Genomic DNA, 19122 nt, shown 5'->3' with positions numbered 1-19122 from the left:
CTTGCATCATATAGATATCTAAAGGAAAATGCCCCTCTCTTTAGTCAGTTGGTTTTGGCAATGACTGCATCTCAAACACCCAGGCTCGACTACAAGCTAAGGTGGTGGGTCGGTTATCATGGAAGGGAAAGAGACAGTTGATTACTTGGTGCAGGACTGCTGCCTGTGGATGATGGACCGGTTACTTGTGACTGCAAGTCAGACCAGAAAATGCAAGTACTCCAACTAATGTTTGAAACTACATATTTGCAACAGCATTACATCATTGTCCAGCATTTCCTCGAGAGTTAAGCTTGATGACAGTTTAAGGACTTGGCTGTCACTTCTTTCTGGTGTCCTCAAATGACAGGTGTTGGGAAGAAACAAATGAGGCATTTAGGGTGAAATGAGCTTGATGGTTATGAGAGGAAGAAAGGAGGTAGGAGATGGACAGATTACTTAAGAATATTACCCTTTCCTTGCATTACCTGCCTTTAGCTACCAAAATGTCTTTCTTTCTTTCTCCTGTAATATTTTTTTGTTCTTTTTTCCTAATGCTGCATTCTTTCACCCCTCCCGACTCTCTGCCCCATCCTGTAATATTGTTGTCTTGGCCTTCCTTCTCTCTATTCTTCTCCTCTGTCATAGAGACCTCTGAAAAGTTCCCTGAACTCTTCTGCTGTGTCCTTGTTTGTACGTGCATGCACTAACTCTTGCTGCATGTCTTACATTTCCCATTATCTTCTGGCTGGCTGTCTTCTACTTTGCTGCTTACCCTATTTTTCAGACTAAAGTCAATGACTTTTCCGCAGTTTTCCATTCCCAACTTGCTCTTTTAACTTTTGTTGATTTAATTCTGTCTCTGGTGTACTTAATTTTTCTGCAGTGACATCACCTTGTAAGCCCTTTAAGTTCTTAAACAGTACCTAGGAAATTATTTCTAAGGTCCATTTTGTTTCTACGCCCCCCCCCCCCTTTTGAGTCGAAGAATCCGTATGTTCTGCAGAGCGGGTGGAGCCTTCAGTATGACCCAGATGTGAGTAAGCTGTTCAGTAGTAGGAGGAGCCAGCAGTGGAGGATGAGATAGGAGTGATCATTGCGAGTTTGCCTATCCTGGGGGAAAGTGAATGTAAATTGGCATCTCCCCCACACATGTCCTGTTACACAGTTCTGCTGTGGATATAGACTTACTTTCCATGGGAGCTTTTCTGTTCTCAAGTCTCACATACAGCCTGTCCAGCCTGTTACCCAGTACAATATTCAAGTCCCCAACAATGACTCTTAACATATTTGACCTTTCGGTTATCCCCATTTTCATAGGTTCATAGATTAGCACTAGGCTAACTGCCCTTGTGAGCCATTTTAAGCCTAGCCAATTATCCCTTGTGAGACTCAAACCCTGCACCTTGTGTTTGTAAGGCAAACACCTTAACCATTAGGCCACCCTCCCAACCCTTTTCCCCATAAATTTTCAACTTACAATATAACACAATCACAACTAGATGGCCATTATGAAAGAATTTCTTTTTTGTAGTTTGAGTATGAGTGAAGGCTACCTTGAAATTAAGTTGTAGGTGTTTGTGAAGACCACTTCTCTGTCTCCAGGGAAATATAATGTACATAAATAAACAGCTACTTTACAGAATTCAGTAGACCAGAACACCACCACTTCAGCTACATGGCTCCATCCACATTTTATTTAACCCTTCTGCCCAACAAAGTACATGTTTGTTTCACAAGGTTTATTGTCAACAAGCTGACATTACGTACTATTACAGCCATCAAAATGATTTTTTGGCATCCAGTTTTACACAAGTGCCACAATCTTTTTAAACCTTTGATGTTCTGTAGTCCTATCTCACCTTCATTCTAACACATGGGTTCGGAGCCGATCCTCCGCTCCGACTCGGCCTTTTTACAAACTCAAAGTCTTCTAATTGGCTTGTGGCTAGGTAGGTATCTCATGATGCACCAGTACAATCCCCAGATCTCGTTTGCCACGTCAACGAGTTTGGATGTGCTTCTTCTTGGCTGTGGCCAAGTCTAACACATTTTGCTAATTTTTTGACTAAAATTTGCTGTTTTTCATATTTAGGTAGCTTCTTATTACTGTTATTAGAGTTCTTAGGTAGTTTCATATTTTTCACGTTACTATAGTTCTTTTGGTGTTAAGTATTTCTGAGAACAGTTGGCCGTTGGCCTTATCGCTCTCTTTGGTATCCTGTGTGCCAGTTAGTTTCTTCACTGGGGTTGTGTTATATATTTTTATACCCCTAGTTTCAGATATTATTGATATTAGTGCTTGTAGGTGCCTTTGTGTGTTGTTTAGACTATGTGTGCATATTAGATAAAGTTTCTCAGTATATTTAGATTAAAATAAATAGATTAAAATAAATACCTTTGCTTGCGGGGCTCCGCTTATTGGATTTGCAGTTAGAACGGGGTTTTCTTTTTACCTTTGTTCTCTTGTTTTGCATTGTTAGTGTATTTTTTCTCTGGTATGTGTGCGATTCTTTCCTTTTTAGGTCCGTTTTAATTAGAGGACCTAGATTTTCTCTCTTTCTCTACCAGGGCTAGGCCTGTTTAAGTTAGAGGACCTAGTCCTCCCACTTTCCCTTTCTTCTCTGTGTGTCGTGTGTCTGATTGCAATCTTCTGTGCGATGTGTAAGGAGGTTAAGGATCATAAGCTATCTGGCTTTAAAAAGTGTGTTAAATGCTCACAGAAGATGTCCTTAATGGATGGCCACAGTAATTGCGTATACTGTCTTGGGGCCATCCACTTACAGGAAACATGTCTATTTTGTCACTCTTTTAGTGCCAGGGTATTGCAGGAGAGGAAAAATAAACTCATATTATAAGGTCTCCTTAAGCCCTCTTTTGAGGAAGATCTGGCTAGCTCTTCCTCATCTGCTAAGTGTCATGGATCTAAAAAGGAGAAATCTAAATCTTCTAAGAGGCCCTCCCTGGCACTGGCTGGTGCATCGGAGCCGCCTCTCAAAATTTCCAAATCTGACAAACCTGCTGCCTCCTCGGCTCCACTGAGTTCGGAGCTGATCGAGGGTTAGACTACTACTACTGTTGCTACAGTATCGGCACCAGGTGGTTCGGAGCTGACCACTGATAGTAGACATCGAAGCCAGTCTACGGATCCTATACCAGTCTCCCCTACACTAAGGTCACCCATATTACAGAGATCCTGTTCTCTCACACTGTCTTCCAGGTCTTCCAGGAGTTTATCGGAAGAAGATGTGGAGAGAGTAGTCTGAGACTCCTGAAGTAATCTGCCTTACCTAAAATGTTGGCTCCGACCCAGTCGGTTCCAGGGCCACTGAGTCTGTTACACCTTCTGTGATTCCACCTCTGAGCCGTGCTGGTCTTTCGGAGCCGGGTTCAGTACCGCTGGTGGATCCCTCAGTTTCAGCTCCCCCTGAAGTTGTTTCAGAGCAGAGTTCCGCTCTGGCACACTGTGCTGTCCGTAGTGTCTAGGAGCCGAAGCTCCCCAGTCGGCCCCGACAAGGACGCCTGGAACCGAACCTCTTTGGTTCCGAGCCTTCCTTTCGGCGTGTCGGCTAGGGTGAGCTCGGACCCTACATCTGTCTCTGAGACGATGGCTCTGGAACCGATGGCATCCTCGGTCTCCTCGGAGCCGGGAATGTCTTCGGAGCCAGAGAGGTCGGCATTCGAGATGATGAGTGTGCTGTCCCGATCATCAGCTCCTACCAGGGGGTTCCGACACTCTTCCCCCTAGGGCACCTACTACTGTCTCCGCAACTACTCTCTCTGGACAGCACAGACCCACAGCCTCAGGAGCCACCAGCTGGTGGCCTTCATTCTTCCAAGACCTCCAGGGAATATCCTTTTGAGGAGCCCCCACAGAAGAGAACATGCAAGAGGAAGCATGTAGACTCCCAGAACAAGTCTCTTACCTTGAACACTGACCTCAAGGAGTCAGAAGGGTCCCCCAAGTCGTCCTCTGATGATGTCTTCTTTGTAGACATCCTGGAGATCATTAAGCAGAGGTGCGGCTGGCCCACTGTCACCCCTTCTGATGAGGAGTCTGTGTACCTGAAGGCTTTCGGGTTTCAACCTTCAGCCTCTTGGGTGTCTCCACCTTTCGACGAACTGTCCGAGCTCGTTAGTTGGAAGGTGTGGGATACTCCTGATGCCGTGCTGCCAGTCCCCAGGAGACCAAATAAATTTCTATCTGCTCCCAAGGAGAAGGAATTTTTGTCAAAGGGTGTTCCCGTAGATGCCATGGTGGTAGCGGCGGCCACTAAGAAGGAGCTAGTGGAGACGACTTCTGTCCATCCGCTGAATAAAGAATCTCAAACAATGGACAGATATGAGAAGCATATCTTTTCATCAGCGGCATTTACTCATACATCGCTGAACTACCTTACACACTTCACGAGACTTCAGAGAGAGATCTCCTTAAGGAGTTAGGAGAAGACTCTACAAAGTACATCCACTGAGGGAGTCCCTGAGAAGGTGTCTGCCCAGATGTCCATCTTGAATTCTATTGTCAACTCGTCCATGAGGCTCATCTCTTATGCAGCTGATGAAGCAAGCAGAGCAGCGGGTTCAGGAATTTCCCTAAAGCGTCATTCCTAGATGCGCTTGTGTAATTTTGCAGAACTGTTCAAGTCTACATTTACCAACACCCCTTTCGATGGTTCTTCATTGTTTGGACCTAAGGTAAAGGACACACTCACCTGGTGCGAGCAAGAAGGGAAAACGCTCTATGCCATGGGAGTACGTTTTACTGTCCCCTCTAGACCATACCCTAAGGGTCAGAGAGGTGGTAAAATGTGGTTCAAGAAGTCCCAGAGGTTTTTCCAGGGTGCACAAGGTGACTCCTCCTTCAGAGGCAGAGGAGGAAATGGTAGACGTCGCCATAGAGGCAGGGGTGGACCGCAAAACCAGGGAAGCCGTGATTCATTTCGGGGCCGGCCCTGCCAGCGCTCCTGATGTGGGGTCTGACTGTGCTTCTCTGGAGCCGGTCGGGCATTGCATTTATTTGTATCTGGAAGTCTGGCTAAGTATCACTTAAGACAGATGGGTACAAAGAATTATTACCAGAGGTTATTTCATACCCTTTTCTCTGCCACCTCATGTTCCCAAGAGGATCCCTGATGTTCCACCCAATCACAGGGATCAAGCAACTGTGGAGGTCAACAAGTTGCTGGCAAAAAGCAATCCAAACTGTCCCTGCAGACCAAATAGGATTTAGAACTTACTCCAGATTCTTTTTAGTGCCAAAACGTACAGGGGACTGGAGGCCCATCTTGGACCTCAGCAAATTAAACAAATACGTAAAAAAGGACAAGTTCCGGATGGTGAGACTGCAGTCTATTCTCCCTTTACTAGGGGAAGACACTTGGATGTGCTCAACAGACCTCCAAGACGCTTATTACCACATAAAAATGGACAGGGCGTCGAGAAGTCATCTACGCTTCTGGCTGGGAGCCAGTCAATACCAGTTTCATGCTCTGCCCTTTGGTCTCACCACAGCCCCCACGGTGTTCACCAAGTGTATGGCAGTAGTGATAGCTCACCTGAGACATCAAGGATTCCAGGTGTTTCCTTATCTGGACGACCGCCCCCACCAGGCATCTACTTCTTCAGACCAGGGATGCTATTATTCAACTATGTGCCCAGTTGGGGATTACTATAATTTGGGAAATATCTGCCTTATTGCCCTCTCAATTTGTGATTTTTATAGGCGCAGAAATAGACACAGTAGCCCTGTTGGCTTGTCTTGCAGTAGAAAGGGCACAGAATCTGGTTCTTCAAATTCACCATCTTCTCCCCCTAGGAAAAGTCAAGGCCAAGACTGTTCTGAAGCTTCTAGGGACCATGGCTTCTACCATACTACTAGTGCTGCTAGCCAGACTACACATGCGGATTCTTCAGTGGCTTCCGTCATCTCAGTGGTCCTTTCAACAACTACCCTAAACTCATCACATTTTCTGACAGACTCTTGCAAGAAGTACCTCATTTGGTGGATTCAACCCAATCAGTTAACCGCAGGCACTCCCTTTTTCCCTCGCCAACCTGTTGCCACTGTGACCACGGATGCCTCACAGATAGGGTGGGGGGGGCATTATCTAGGCAGGACTGTCCAAGGCACATGGCAAGATCACGAGGCCCACCTGCATATCAGTGTTCTAGAGATGAGGGCGGTGCTCCTGGCGTTGCTAGCACTTCACGACTTTCTTCCTCTTGGGATGATTGCAGTACAATCAGACAACATGTCGGTAGTATGTTGTATCAACAAACAAGGTGGAACCAGATCATACCCACTCTGTCGAGAAGCCATTCGAGTTTGGAAATGGGCGATTTCTTCCCAGCGCTTCCTGGTGGCGATGCACATCCCGGGGAGAACCAACTATAAATAAACTCAGCCGGGCAATTTTGATGCCTCACGAGTGGTCTCTGAAGCAGGATATAGCAGAGCAGATTTTCCGCAGATGAGGACAGCCTTGCTGCCATCTCTTTGCCAGCCCAATCAATGCCAAATGCAGCAGCTACTTCTCTCTTATCCCTCCTCCGGGGGAGTCACCGAGAGACGCACTTGTTCACGATTGGCCTCCGGGTCTCTTTTATGCTTTCACTCCCTTTCCTCTCATATCCAAGGTGATTCAGAAAGCGAAACAGCTGGGAAGCAAACTGATCCTCATTATTCCGTACTGGCTTCAACAGGTTTGGTTCCCCTTTCTCAGGCCTCACCTCCTAGACGATCCATGGATTCTGGACCCAGTGCCAGATCTCTTGACGCACATGTCAGGTTTGCTTCACCCCACCTTACACACCCTCAATTTGACAGCTTGGCTGCTCCAGTTCCATCCCTAGTCAGGCTTCACAACTTTTCATCCTCTGTGACTCGTATCCTTACATCCTCTCATAAACCCTCCACTAGGAAATTATATTCCAGTAAAGGGAAGTGGTTCTCTGTCTGGGCTGAGAAAAAGAATGTTGACCCTTATACCACTTCCATTCCGGTGGTTCTGGAATTTTTGTCTGAACTTTTCCACCAGGGATCTGCGGCTGCCACAATCAAAGTTCAATTGGCAGAGATTTCTAATTTTCACCTAGGCCTACAAGATTCTAATCTGATGTCACATAGGTTGTGCAAGACCTTCCTCAAAGGTGCCACTTTAAGACCCCCCTTTCAGGATCCAGTTGCTTCATGGGACTTGTTCATTTGGATAGCACAAAATTCGTCTCCACCTTTTGAGCCTTCTCATTCGTCGCCTTTGAAATTTCTGTCTTGGAAAACTTTGTTCTGGTGGCAATCACATCTGCTAGACGACTGTCAGAGTTACAAGCACTGTCTGTCAAACCCCCTTATCTGATATTTCACAAACACAGAGTATCTCTTCGTACTAATCCAGCATTCGTCCCCAAAGTCTGTTTCCATAACACTTTGAACCAATCCGTAGAACTTCGGTGTTCTTCCCTAATCATTCCAATGCAGCAGAACACAGGTTTCATCAGCTGGATGTTCATAGACAATTATGTTTTTATTTGCACCGGACCAAGGAATTCAGGAAGTCAGACCAATTATCGATTTCCTTCTCCGACTCCAGATTAGGTCTACCAGTTTTCAAAGTGACCCTCTCTAATTGGATCTCTAGCTGTATAGCTTACATTTACACTTCTGTTGGTAAGCCTTTACCTTTCAAAATTAAGGAACATTCTAGGAGATCTCAGTCTCCCTCTGCAGCCTTTTAAGCCAGGGTCCCACTTGATAATATCTGTGCAGCAGCAACTTGGGCTTCCCCTCGCACTTTAACTCCTTACAAATTGGATTTAACCTCCAGGGGTAGAGCATCCTTTGGTTCCACAGTACTCAGGAGTATTTTTCCTTGGGCCACCCAAGAATAAGGTGCTAGGGACGCTGTCCCATGTATAAGAATGAAGGCAAGATAGGACTACAGAACATAAAGAAGTTATGTACTCACCATAACGTTCCATGTTTGTAGTCCATCTCACCCTTCATTCTTACTATACCACCCTCCTGCCCCCTCCTTTGAGGACCTGGGGGAATTGTAGCAATTACTTTCTCTGTATGTTTGAGACCTGTCACCATGGTTTGTTCTTTTTTCTCTATAGTTCTACTACTTGCAGCAAACAAGATCTGGGAAATGTCAGTGGTGCATGATGGGATACCTTTTTTGCCATGAGCCAACCAGAAGACTTTGAGCTAGAGAGTTGAGGTTCAGCTCCGAACCAAAGTGTAAGAATGAAGGGTGAGATGGACTACAGAACATAAAGAAGTTTTGTACTCACCATAACGTTCCATGTTTGTTGTCCATCTCACCCTTCATTCTTATGAACCCCCCCTCCTAACCCCATCCTGGAAGTATCTGGAGACAGAAAAATATTGCTATTATCCTTCACTGGAGGCCTTTTATTTTTGGGTTCTTTCTCTGTGGTTATTATTATTTCTCTGAGTTAGCAGAAAACAAGATCTGGGGATTGTACTGGTGCACCATGATACCTACCTAGCCACGCACCAACTAGAAGACTTTGAGCTTGTAAAAAGGCTGACTCGGTGTCGAGAATCAGCTCCGATCCCATGTGTAAGAATGAAGAGCGAGATGGACTACAAACATGGAATGTTATGGTGAGTACATAACTTCTTTTTTGACATATTTCTGACTTGAAAAACAATGCAAAGAAGGTCATTGTGAAGAATACTGGACCCAATGCTTTTGTCTAAGTGCATGCGCAGTGAGTCCATTGTTCTTCACAGTCACCCTTTTACTTTCATCTGTCTGGTAGAAACATTGTGCACGTCTCTTCCATTAGCCCTGCACACCTAAAATGTTTATTATCCTGTTTTATGAATATTTTTCTTCATAAGAAGAGAGCCAAAAACCTTCTCACCGACGCAACTAAAACTACACTTGTCACTACTTACCTCCTCTCCACTCTTCTCTATGCACTCCCATCCATGCTAACCTCCAGGCTTCACAAAAATTAAAACTTGAACAATGCTATAACAAAGTTGCTAAATCTGCTGCTCATACCCCTTTCAGAACCCACCATTGTGTAGCACTAAAAAGCCTTAATTGGTTAGAACTACCACATCAGCTAACATGTACACAGCTTCTTACCACCTATAAAATTATCCAGCATCCATCTGTCTGTCCAGCACTAAAAAAGCATTCTATACCACTCAGTCATTGCGATCCAGTGACCAAAAAAGTACAGTTTTGTACCTACCATAAATGTAGATGTTCGAGGATCCCCATTGCTGCAGTCCTTACTATTGGGTATAGTCCGCGTCCAGTCGGCCCGAATACCAGAGTATAAGGCTGGCGTCGGTCAGGGCGCATTAGACTGACGTCAGTACGTCAGGGTACTAATGCGCATGACCGACGTCATATCCTCAGTCTTTTCTTGCCCCAGATGTCAGAAGACCCTAAAAAGACAAGGCCCAAAATACCTGCACCAAAAATATGTACAATATATACAAGAATATATACAAAAATCTAAGCATGTAACCTCACCTACACAACCACCCCTAAACACAGAGGGGAAGGAGGGAGGACTGCAGCAATGGGGATCCTCGAACATCTACATTTATGGTAGGTACAAAACTGTACTATGTTTCCCCATTGCTGCAGTCCTTACTATTGGGTAGAATCCCAAAGCAGAGGTAAGGGAGGCTGGCAAATCATAAAGAAGCAGGAGCTGACAACATGCCTTGCAAAACAGCTGTGGCAAAACCAGCCCTAGACTTAGAGTAGATAGGAAGGTGATAATGCTTAGAGAAAGTATGTACTGAACTCCAAGTAGCTGCTTCCAAAATATCCTTAGTTGCCACCCCCCTTAGAAATGCTGTTGAAGTGGCAGTAGCCCTAGTGGAATGAGGCCTAATCCCAGCTGGAATCTCCTTGCCATGATGGGAATAACAAAATGCAATGCAAAAGCCAATCCATCTAGAAATAGTTTGCTTTGACACAGGCTTGCCCTGTGAACTCAAAGCAAAAGAAACAAACAACTGCTGAGACTGCCTGAAATCCTTAGTCCTGCTTAAATAATAACGCAATTGCCTGTGTACATCTAAAGTGTGCAAAATCTTTTCCCCTTTATTTTGGGGTCTGCATAAAAAGTAGGCAAATGAATAGTTTGGTTTAAAGCCACACTAGAAACCACCTTAGGCATAAAGGAAGGATTAGTGCGTAATGATACCCTATCCTTATGGAAAATCAAAAATGGCTCTACTGCCATAAGGGCCTGCAACTCAGACACCCTTCTTGCAGAAGTAATAGCCAACAGAAAAGCAGTCTTCCATGACAAGTATTTCAATTCAGCAGTAGCCGCAGGCTCAAAAGGTTGTAGAGTAAGTTTTTCCAACACAAAATTGAGATCCCAAGCAGGAGTAGGAGCTCGGGGGTCTTATATTCTTTGCCCCTCTAAGAAACTGCTTGAACAAAGGATCACGAAAACAATGGTGGGTCACAATCATAGTGAGCTGAAATTGCTGCAGCATGAATCTTAATGGAAGAGAAGGACAAACCTTTGTCCAATAACTCAGTAAGATATTGAAGAGCCACACTCAAATTAGGCTCAGAAACCTGCAAATTCTTTGCTGTACTCCAAAATAAAAATCTCTTCCGTTTTTCTACACTTTCCTTGTACTAGGTCTTCTAGCTTCCATAATCACATTTAAAACTTGTTGAGGAAGTTGAGACCTGCTGTGTTTCAACACAGAATATGCCAGGCTGTTAGATGAAGAGAGTGAAGCTTGACATTGAGCAGATGACCATCCTTCTGAGATAACAGATGAGGAATCAGAGGTAAAGGCCATGGAGGCTTCCTTACCAGACTCCGCAGTAGTGGGTACCAGTGTTGCCGAGGCCAATCTGGAGCTATCAAAATCATCCTTGGCCTGTCTTGTCTGACCTTTAATAGTACCTTTGGAAGAAGAGGCAGAGGAGGAAAGGCATACACATGAAGGTTTTTCCAACTGAAAGACAGAGCATCCACTTTCCAAGCTGTGTGATGAAACCCCTTTGTGCAATACTGTGGCAACTGGTGGTTTAGTGGAGAAGCGAACAGATCTATGTCTGGAGTTCCCCATGACACTGTCAATTTTTGAAATACATGAAGATCCAGTTTCCACTCGTGGGGATCCATGATTTGTCTGCTTAACACATCTGCTAAGGAGTTCTGTGCTCCTGGCAGAACCCTTGCCTGAAGAGTTAGTTGCAAGCTTAGCGCAGTCTCCCATAAAATCATTGCTTGCCTGCATAGAGGATAAGAATGTGTTCCCCCTTGCTTGTTGATGTACCACATGACAGTTGTGTTGTCTGTTAGAATCAACACCTGCCCTGGAAGAAGTAACTCCTTGAAAGCCATTAATGCAAACTGGACTGCTAACATCTCCTTCATGTTGATATGTAGATGCTGTAGTCTGGCAGGCCACTTGTCTTGTATCCACTTTCCATTTAGATGAGCTCTCCAAGCAATGTCCGAGGCATCTGTCGTTAAAATCTGACTCGCCTCTGGCGGGTCACAGAGAGTCCCTTGTTTAGGTGACATTCCTGAGCCCACCACAAAAATTCTTTTTGAAGGCAAGGTATTATTTGAATGACAGTGTCCAAATCCTGGCAGTGCTGTGTCCATACATTTTTGAGATACCATTGTAGCTTCCTCATATGCAGTTTGGCATTGGGAAGCACCAGAATACAAGATGCCATGAACCCTAATGCTTGAAGGACTGTCCTTGCAGTCAGCACGGACTGATGAGATAGTTGATGGAAGTAAAGTGAGAGACTCTTTTGCTTGTCCGGGGTTAAAAAGGCCATCTGGGCTGCTGTATTCAGTCTCACACCCAGAAAGCACATGTCTTGAGAGGGTACTAGACTGGACTTTATTTCGTTCACAGAATACCCTAGGCATCTTAGCACTGCTATAACATATTCCAGATGCTGTAGAAGGTCTTCCTTTTCTTGAGCCAGAATCAGGCAGTCGTCCAAGTAAGGATAGATTTGAATTCCTTGAAGCCTGAAGTAAGCTATCACTGGAGCCAGAACCTTTGTGAATACTCTGGGCGCAGTAGATAAGCCAAAGGGCAATGCAGAGAACTGATAATGAGAATTTCCAGCTCGAAACCGCAGATACTTCCTGCAACTTAGCCTTATAGGCACATGAAGGTAAGCTTCCTTGAGATCTAAAGTTACCATCCAGTGATCTTTGCCCAGCAGAGGTAAAAGCTGTTGTAACGTCAACATCTTGAACTTGGGAATGTCCAGAAAAGTGTTGAGGAGAGATAAATCCAAAATTGGTCTCCACGTGTTCCCCTTCTTTGGTACTAGGAACAGGCGAGAATAAAATCCTAGGCCCCTTTCTGATACAGGGACTGGCTGAATGGCCCCATCTGGAGTAACTGAGAAACTTGCTTGTGAGCCTCTTTTCTTTGTGGAGGAGGAACGTCTGGCATGCCTTTGAAAGGGGCATTGTATGGAAATAAAATCTGTAACCGTGGTGAATGATATCCAACACCCATTTGTCTTGAGTAATAAAATCCCAATTTTCTTTGAAAAGAGACAGTCTTCCTCCCAAAGGAGCTGCCAGACGAGAATCTACTGGCAGCTGAAAAGACAGGTCATTGGGTCTGTTTACGAAAGGACTGACCCCTGCCCTCACCAGAAGTCTGAGCAGGTGAACTCCCTGTTCTAGGCCTAAAAAAACCTTGAGCCCTGCCCCTACCACGTCTAGACCTACCCCTAGACTGGGAATCATAAGCAGGATATGTCCACCCCTTAGCAGGCCAATTTCTACTAAACTTGGTGGCTGCACCTGCAAAAATCTTTAACAGTTTGCATAGACTTAGCTTTGTCCTCCATTTTCTTTAAAACTGCTTCCACAGGCGATCCAAACAACACATCAGACTGTAAAGGAGCATCCAAAATCCTTGTCTTAACATGCTCAGCTAAATTCTGATCCTTCAACCAGGCATGCCTGCGAAGAACAGAACTAGTAGCAGCCACCCTCGAGGAGGCCTGTACAGCATCAAAACCACATTGCAAAGAATGCTTACCCACTTGTTCAGACACATGAACCAAATCCAGCAACTCTTTACACTCAATACCTTCCGCCAAAGCATCCACCTTAGATTTTAATTGTGAAAGGAGAAAATTCTGATATTTTAGCATGTGAAACTGACAATTCAACGCTCTCATGGCTAGAGTGGAAGAAGTATACACTTTCTTTCCCCACCTATCCAAAGCCCTTGCCTCTTTATCAGTGGGAACAGGATTTTTAACCACAGAAGCCTTAACACCTTTAGGCCCTTGAGAAATAGTTTCTGGGTCCCTAGGACTCTTAAACAAATACCTATGAGCTTCGGGCACCCTATAATACCTATCAGGCTTAACAGGAGCGGGAGGCAAAGAGTCAGGGTTCAGGGAAGCCTCTGCAAAAACATCTTCCACCACATTCAACACAGGAGGAATAGCTAAGGGCCTATGCTGGGGTAAAAACAAGAATTCCCTAAGCCTTTTCCTGGAATCAGAGTAATCCTGGCCTTCCCATTTAAAATGCTCCCTCATGGAATGCAGAGTCTCTGAAAATGAGAAATCCTCAGGAGGAGAAGCTGTAGGAGTGGAATCATCCACATCAGAATCAGAATAAGTAGGATACTCCTGCAAGTCTTCCAGAAGACTCTGAAGCCTCTGAACACTGTTCAAAACTATCAAACTCGGTTCCACCCTAGGCCTCTTATCAGGGGCATAGAACCTCTAATCATAGTAATCAAATCTTCTGCCATTTTAAGCATATGTTTCTTAGGTACAGAACCGAAATGCTAGGAGAAACCCCACTGAAGCTGAACTAGGCCTACCTCTCAAAGAAGTTTTGGCAACAGAAGGAGAGGCTCTAACTACCTTGGGAAGAGAGGGAAGAACAGTTACCTGAGAAGCCCCTCAGCCTGGCCTACCTCCTGAGAAGGCACATCCTGTAACAGTAAAGTTTCTGCCTGAGACTCCATGGAGACTCCTGGCAACACCTCTGGCTCCACTGCGCCTTCTAAAGAACCCACGTCCGGGACTGCCGGTTCATCAACCCTAGGCTTCGCTGCTTTGTCCTTGCGCTTCTTGGGCGGGCGTCGGAGCATCCGGCGGCATTTTATAATTGCAACACTTCCCAAACACTAACCTGGCACAGTCTAACCTCCTCTTAATAGTGCGTTTGTTAAACCTAGCACAAGAGCGGCAACCAACAACGTCGTGCTCAGGCCCTAAACAAGGTATACACAAGGTATGGTAATCCCTATGAGGTATCTGTTTCCCACAAGAAATACAGTTATTCACTTTTTCTGACATCCGGTTAAATACTGAGGCAAGAAAAACCAAAATGTTCCCCAACGTACTTAGCCAACTCTGTTTCGGTCTGAAACTCCGGTTTGAAATATTTCAGAACGCCAACCTGCACTCGCAAAACTGCTTCTGCATCGGACCATGCGGCAAAAAAGACTGAGGATATGACGTTGGGCATGCGCATTAGTACCCTGACGTACTGACGTCAGTCTAATGCGCCCTGACCGACGTCAGCCTTATACTCTGGTATTCGGGCCGACTGGACGCGGACTATACCCAATAGTAAGGACTGCAGCAATGGGGAACGAAGAACATCTCATGTTTGTTTACAAACCTAGCAAATCTGCTAGGCATTATCTGTACTTGTAAAAGTTTGCTAAAGCCTGGAACGTCTTACCTTTATCCATCAGTTCTATTTCTTCCCTTCCATTTTTCAACACCACTCTGAAAGACTTCCTAGCTAAAATCTAGCTCTGTCCTTGCTCAAAACTAAATGTGAATAAGTACCTTTTCATTCCTTATACGTGCCTTCTTCACTTCCTTTCTGCTGTCTAATTTTCTTTTCTAACTCTCTCTAAATATACCATAAGCCTGTTTTTTCTCACTTCATATTGAAATTCCTGTTTGTATTAGACTAACTTACATTTCATTTCTGTACAAACTGTCTAAAATTTCTCTAAATATTAAATGATTGTCATATACCTTGTATCGATTGTTAACATATGTTTTATATTGTGTTCATAGGTGTCAAGCAAGAACACACACACACACACACACACACACACACACACACACACACACACACAACACACAGTTGACTGCAGTGAGAATAGAATCCCTACCTAAGTACACAAACTAAAGAACTCAGTACTTTATGCAAGTGCTTTATTATTATTATTATTTAAACTGCATATGTTCTTGTTGTATTTTTGAAGATTGTAAAGTTATTATTCTTAAAATGTTTTGTAATAATTTGGAGTTTTTCTTCCTGGGCTTTCGCAGAAAATGGGCTTCTTCCCAGTCAGACTATTCTGGTAATCAAATGCTAAACAAATAATAAAAAAAAAAAAGGTGCACTTTCCATTCCTTCAAGTACCCTTTGGTTACTTTGCACTTTAAAATATTTATTGACCTTTTTATGAATAATTTTGCCTCATAAATTGTACTTTTCATGTAATGTTTCTTTTGTCTGCACTATCCTTTAATGTCATTGTTTTGGTTTAAAAAATATTGCTGTAAACAGTTTTCATGCAGTTAGAATCAAGGTGCAATGCTTAGTAATGTATATGTGCATTTTTGAATATGTTTTGAGTCTTTCTTACCTTGCGGGTCTCCTAAGCAAACCCCATTCGCAGAGCAGACGTTGAGAGAAAAGTTGTAGCAAATACACAGAAAAACACTTTTACATTAATTTCAGCTTTCTTGGGGTGTACATTACAAAACCTTAGTGTTTATCAATGTAAGTAAAGTCCACAGGTATAAATAAATGTGTCTTTATATGTGTTTAGTATATCATATTAGTTGTACTGTTAGATTACAAGCCGGACACAATCTTCCATGTTATTTTGGAGGGTTTGGTGTGCCGTATAAGAAGGTTATAAAGGCTTAAGCTGGAATACATCATTTGTGAAAACCTTGATTTAGTTTTACGTCAATAAAGATGCAATGCTGAGGGAATGCCCTAAGCAGATCAAGTTGAGAGTTAAATGGTTAGATTTAGATTATAAAGAGATAGGATATAACCTTTTGAAATTAAACATTTCCTTGTTTGCATTTTTAGTAAAATATTTGATACAAGTTGGCACATGTTAAGAGGGACATTTGAAATTTCGTGTAATCTTTGTGTTTTAGACTATACAGTATGCATAAAACTTTACTGGAATCTTTCTGAATGTAAACATCTCTTCCTTTCTCCGGGTACAGAACAGTAAGTTCAGAATTATTGTGGATTTGTGCTCGTCTGTTGCAGGGAAATGATAAATAAGACTGTGGCATGACAGTGCTTTGTGGCACTTGAGAATACATGTAGGGTATATTTTTGCAGAATCAACATTAAAATAATGAATTAAAACATTTTTTCTTAGAGGGGTAATGACCCAGCTCCATGCAGGGCTCTGGGTCCCCTGATCCCTGTGTAATTTAATTGGCTTGGAGGTCATTGCTTCTGAGGGAGAGTGATCTTTGACCTGCATAGACCTAAGTGCACTTTTGAATGTCTGTGCAGCATTGCAGAGCTGTTAGTTGTATACAGGCATACATGTGCATAGAGCCAGACTTTTTTCTCAAACTAAGATGACTTTTCTGATTTTTAAGGTGAAGAGAAGAGGAGGCAGTCTTTCCATACACAGAGTTTGCAGCATCGTGAAACAACAGTCCCATACATTAAGCTGAATGGCCAGGACTTTGGTTTGAAACAGACACTACAGGTAAGTTATGTATAATCCTTGCTTCAGTTTTAATTGGCTATCATTGCTAGGTGACATCTGTTGAAGTTTCCTTAATTCTTGTCATGGCAGCTTCTGGTTTCATATCATCATTTATTTCTTGCAAGAAGAAAGCTAAAGTAATATTTCTTTACAATTCATGTATGAAAAGTAGCTTAAGACTGGTGCGGCAGGCAGTGTGGTTTGTGTTATTGTACCTTCTGGTAGTGGCTAAATGTGAAAATAATTCCCTTTCCTCATTGTGTGTTGTGGTTTCTGCCAGTGCAAGTGGTGTTAACAGGAGTTTCTGCATTTTTGTCTCCAGTCTCAAGCTTTGTGAAGCTGGGTCTAAAACAGTCACAGACTGGCTGTGATCCGTAATGTGATTTGATAAGTCGGATTTTCAGTAGTATTTTTTTTAGTTTAACATGCCGCTGCTGTACTGTTTATTGGATCTAAAACCACATTTTATAGACTGGGAAAGGGAGGGGGAGAGAACTGTGGGGGATGCTGGAGTCTCTTGTTTCTTGTAAGTGTAAAGATTCTCAAACAGAGCATTGTCAGTTTGTCATACCTCTCAGCCTGTTAATGCAAGAAATCTGTACCAAGCCTAAAATAACGGGGGGGACAAAGCCCCAAAAATAGGGACAGATTTTAAATACTGCTCCTATAAACTTAGAAAGCCATTAGAGTAAAAGAATTTGTGTTAGCATGCATTTTCTGAAGGATATGAAGTCTGAAACCAAAATATATCATTTTTTGGTCATTATTTAACTTCAGTCATCTGTGATTTACCAGAAAACCAGAGATTTTATGAGGAATAGACCAAATATTTGAGGCAAAAATCTGGACATTCTGCAAAAATCTGTGCATTTGAGAGGTATGTGTTTCTTATGTTTCTTTTGATGAAGAGCTGCAGTGTACCAGATGGCTTTGCATTTGTGCAGAGTTTGTTTTCATGAGTCTCCTAGAGTACCCATTTAATATGTTGCATTTCTACACTAACTGCATGTATAACAGTGACTGTATAAAGAAGACATTCATCCTGTGAAAGATGCTATCCCCCTGAGAACATTTCGTCCCCTGCCATCTTTTGGGCAGCATTCAGGTCTGGTTAAAAGAATTCAATGTGTTAATTTAACACAGTGTTGGTGAAACAAACTTTGTAAAATGGATAGGCATGTATAAAATGTATACATAACAGATATTTTGGGGTAGGGTCTTTCAAAAGAGCATGACAGAAAAGTGCAAGAAAGCACAGAACTTCGTCTTTAGCAGGAGATGCTTTTATTTTTAAATGTTTTCACCACACTTGGCTAGTTCTCTTGCATAATGTATCAGTTACAGCACACAATGGCTTCTGATCAAATTTATCTGTGATGTGTTATTTTTTTTTCACGTCTGTATGTTGCACTTTGTTTTGTCTGCTTTGAATTAAAATATTAGTGTTGTGTATGCCAGAATGCCTAAAAATCTGAATCCCCACTCTACCTCCAGTAGGAAGACAGGCTTTGTACTAATGTAACATTAACATTAGCAGCGTTCTCAAGTTGAGAGCTGCTAGGTTATAGATATGATACCCGTGAATTTATTCTTGTCAGATTGTAGCTTTATTCTTGTCAGATTTTAGCTGCTTCATCCCTTTCACGAGTCTCACTTGTAATTTTGTTATGTCAACTTATTTTAGTGTTGATATACAAACATTTTTTTTAATAGAAAAGACATACCTCATTATTTTCCTGTATAACATTCTTATGTATAAACATATCAATTGTTTGAACTAAAAAATTTTTTTTAAATTTTTTTTATTAGGACATGTTTTTTTAACAATGTAAGTCTTTCGTGGTTCCAGGTCTCTCTTGATTATTTATTCATTTATTTAATTATTAACATATTCACTGTTAACTTTTAACGTAGCATTTTTAGTTATTCGACTGAACGAATAGTTAAACACTTGTTTTTAGTATTTGTAGTGTATACATTTTGTAGTTACGTGATTAAATACACAGACTAATGCATTTTAATTAATTATATGTTTTTTGAATTGGTGCTTACAGGTCACAAATTGTGTTTTGTAACTTATATTTATTATTTATTTCTCATGACAAAATTGTCGTCATTAAATTGGAACATGTGACCTCACTGATTGGATATTTAAACCTATGGCTTTGTGAAAATGAATTGTTCTGAGGAAGCCTGGTACTAAAACCGGAAGAAAGCGCTTAACATTTATTCAGTTTATTGTGGTGCTGTGTGTTACTCGTGATTGTTGCCTTTGGAATTAAAGGACAATTTTCATTCTTCAGTGTCCGGAAACTGACTGTTTTCAAAGTTCTACAAAGTTGTACTGGTTTTTACTGCCCAGCCGGTGTTCTTGTTTTTTGGTC

At 42.7% G+C, this 19122-nt stretch overlaps 1 protein-coding gene across 7 annotated transcripts in view; it reads left to right on the top strand.

Moving 5' to 3' along the window:
• The window catches only part of ADAM15 (ADAM metallopeptidase domain 15), a 1588574-nt gene that overhangs the window by 138356 nt on the left and 1431096 nt on the right, over positions 1–19122 (top strand). For all 7 annotated transcript variants that reach the window (XM_044080074.1, XM_044080071.1, XM_044080076.1 and 4 more), the window contains exon 2: positions 16626–16738. In XM_044080074.1, the coding sequence (XP_043936009.1) occupies positions 16626–16738 (113 nt within the window). The remainder of the gene's footprint in view (positions 1–16625; positions 16739–19122) is intronic.

Source organism: Protopterus annectens, chromosome 8.part0 (genome assembly GCF_019279795.1).
Source record: "Protopterus annectens isolate FY-2018-M chromosome 8.part0, PAN1.0, whole genome shotgun sequence".
NCBI lineage: Eukaryota > Metazoa > Chordata > Ceratodontiformes > Protopteridae > Protopterus > Protopterus annectens.
Note: the sequence above shows the minus strand (reverse complement) of the source record. Positions and strands in the feature narration are given on the sequence as shown.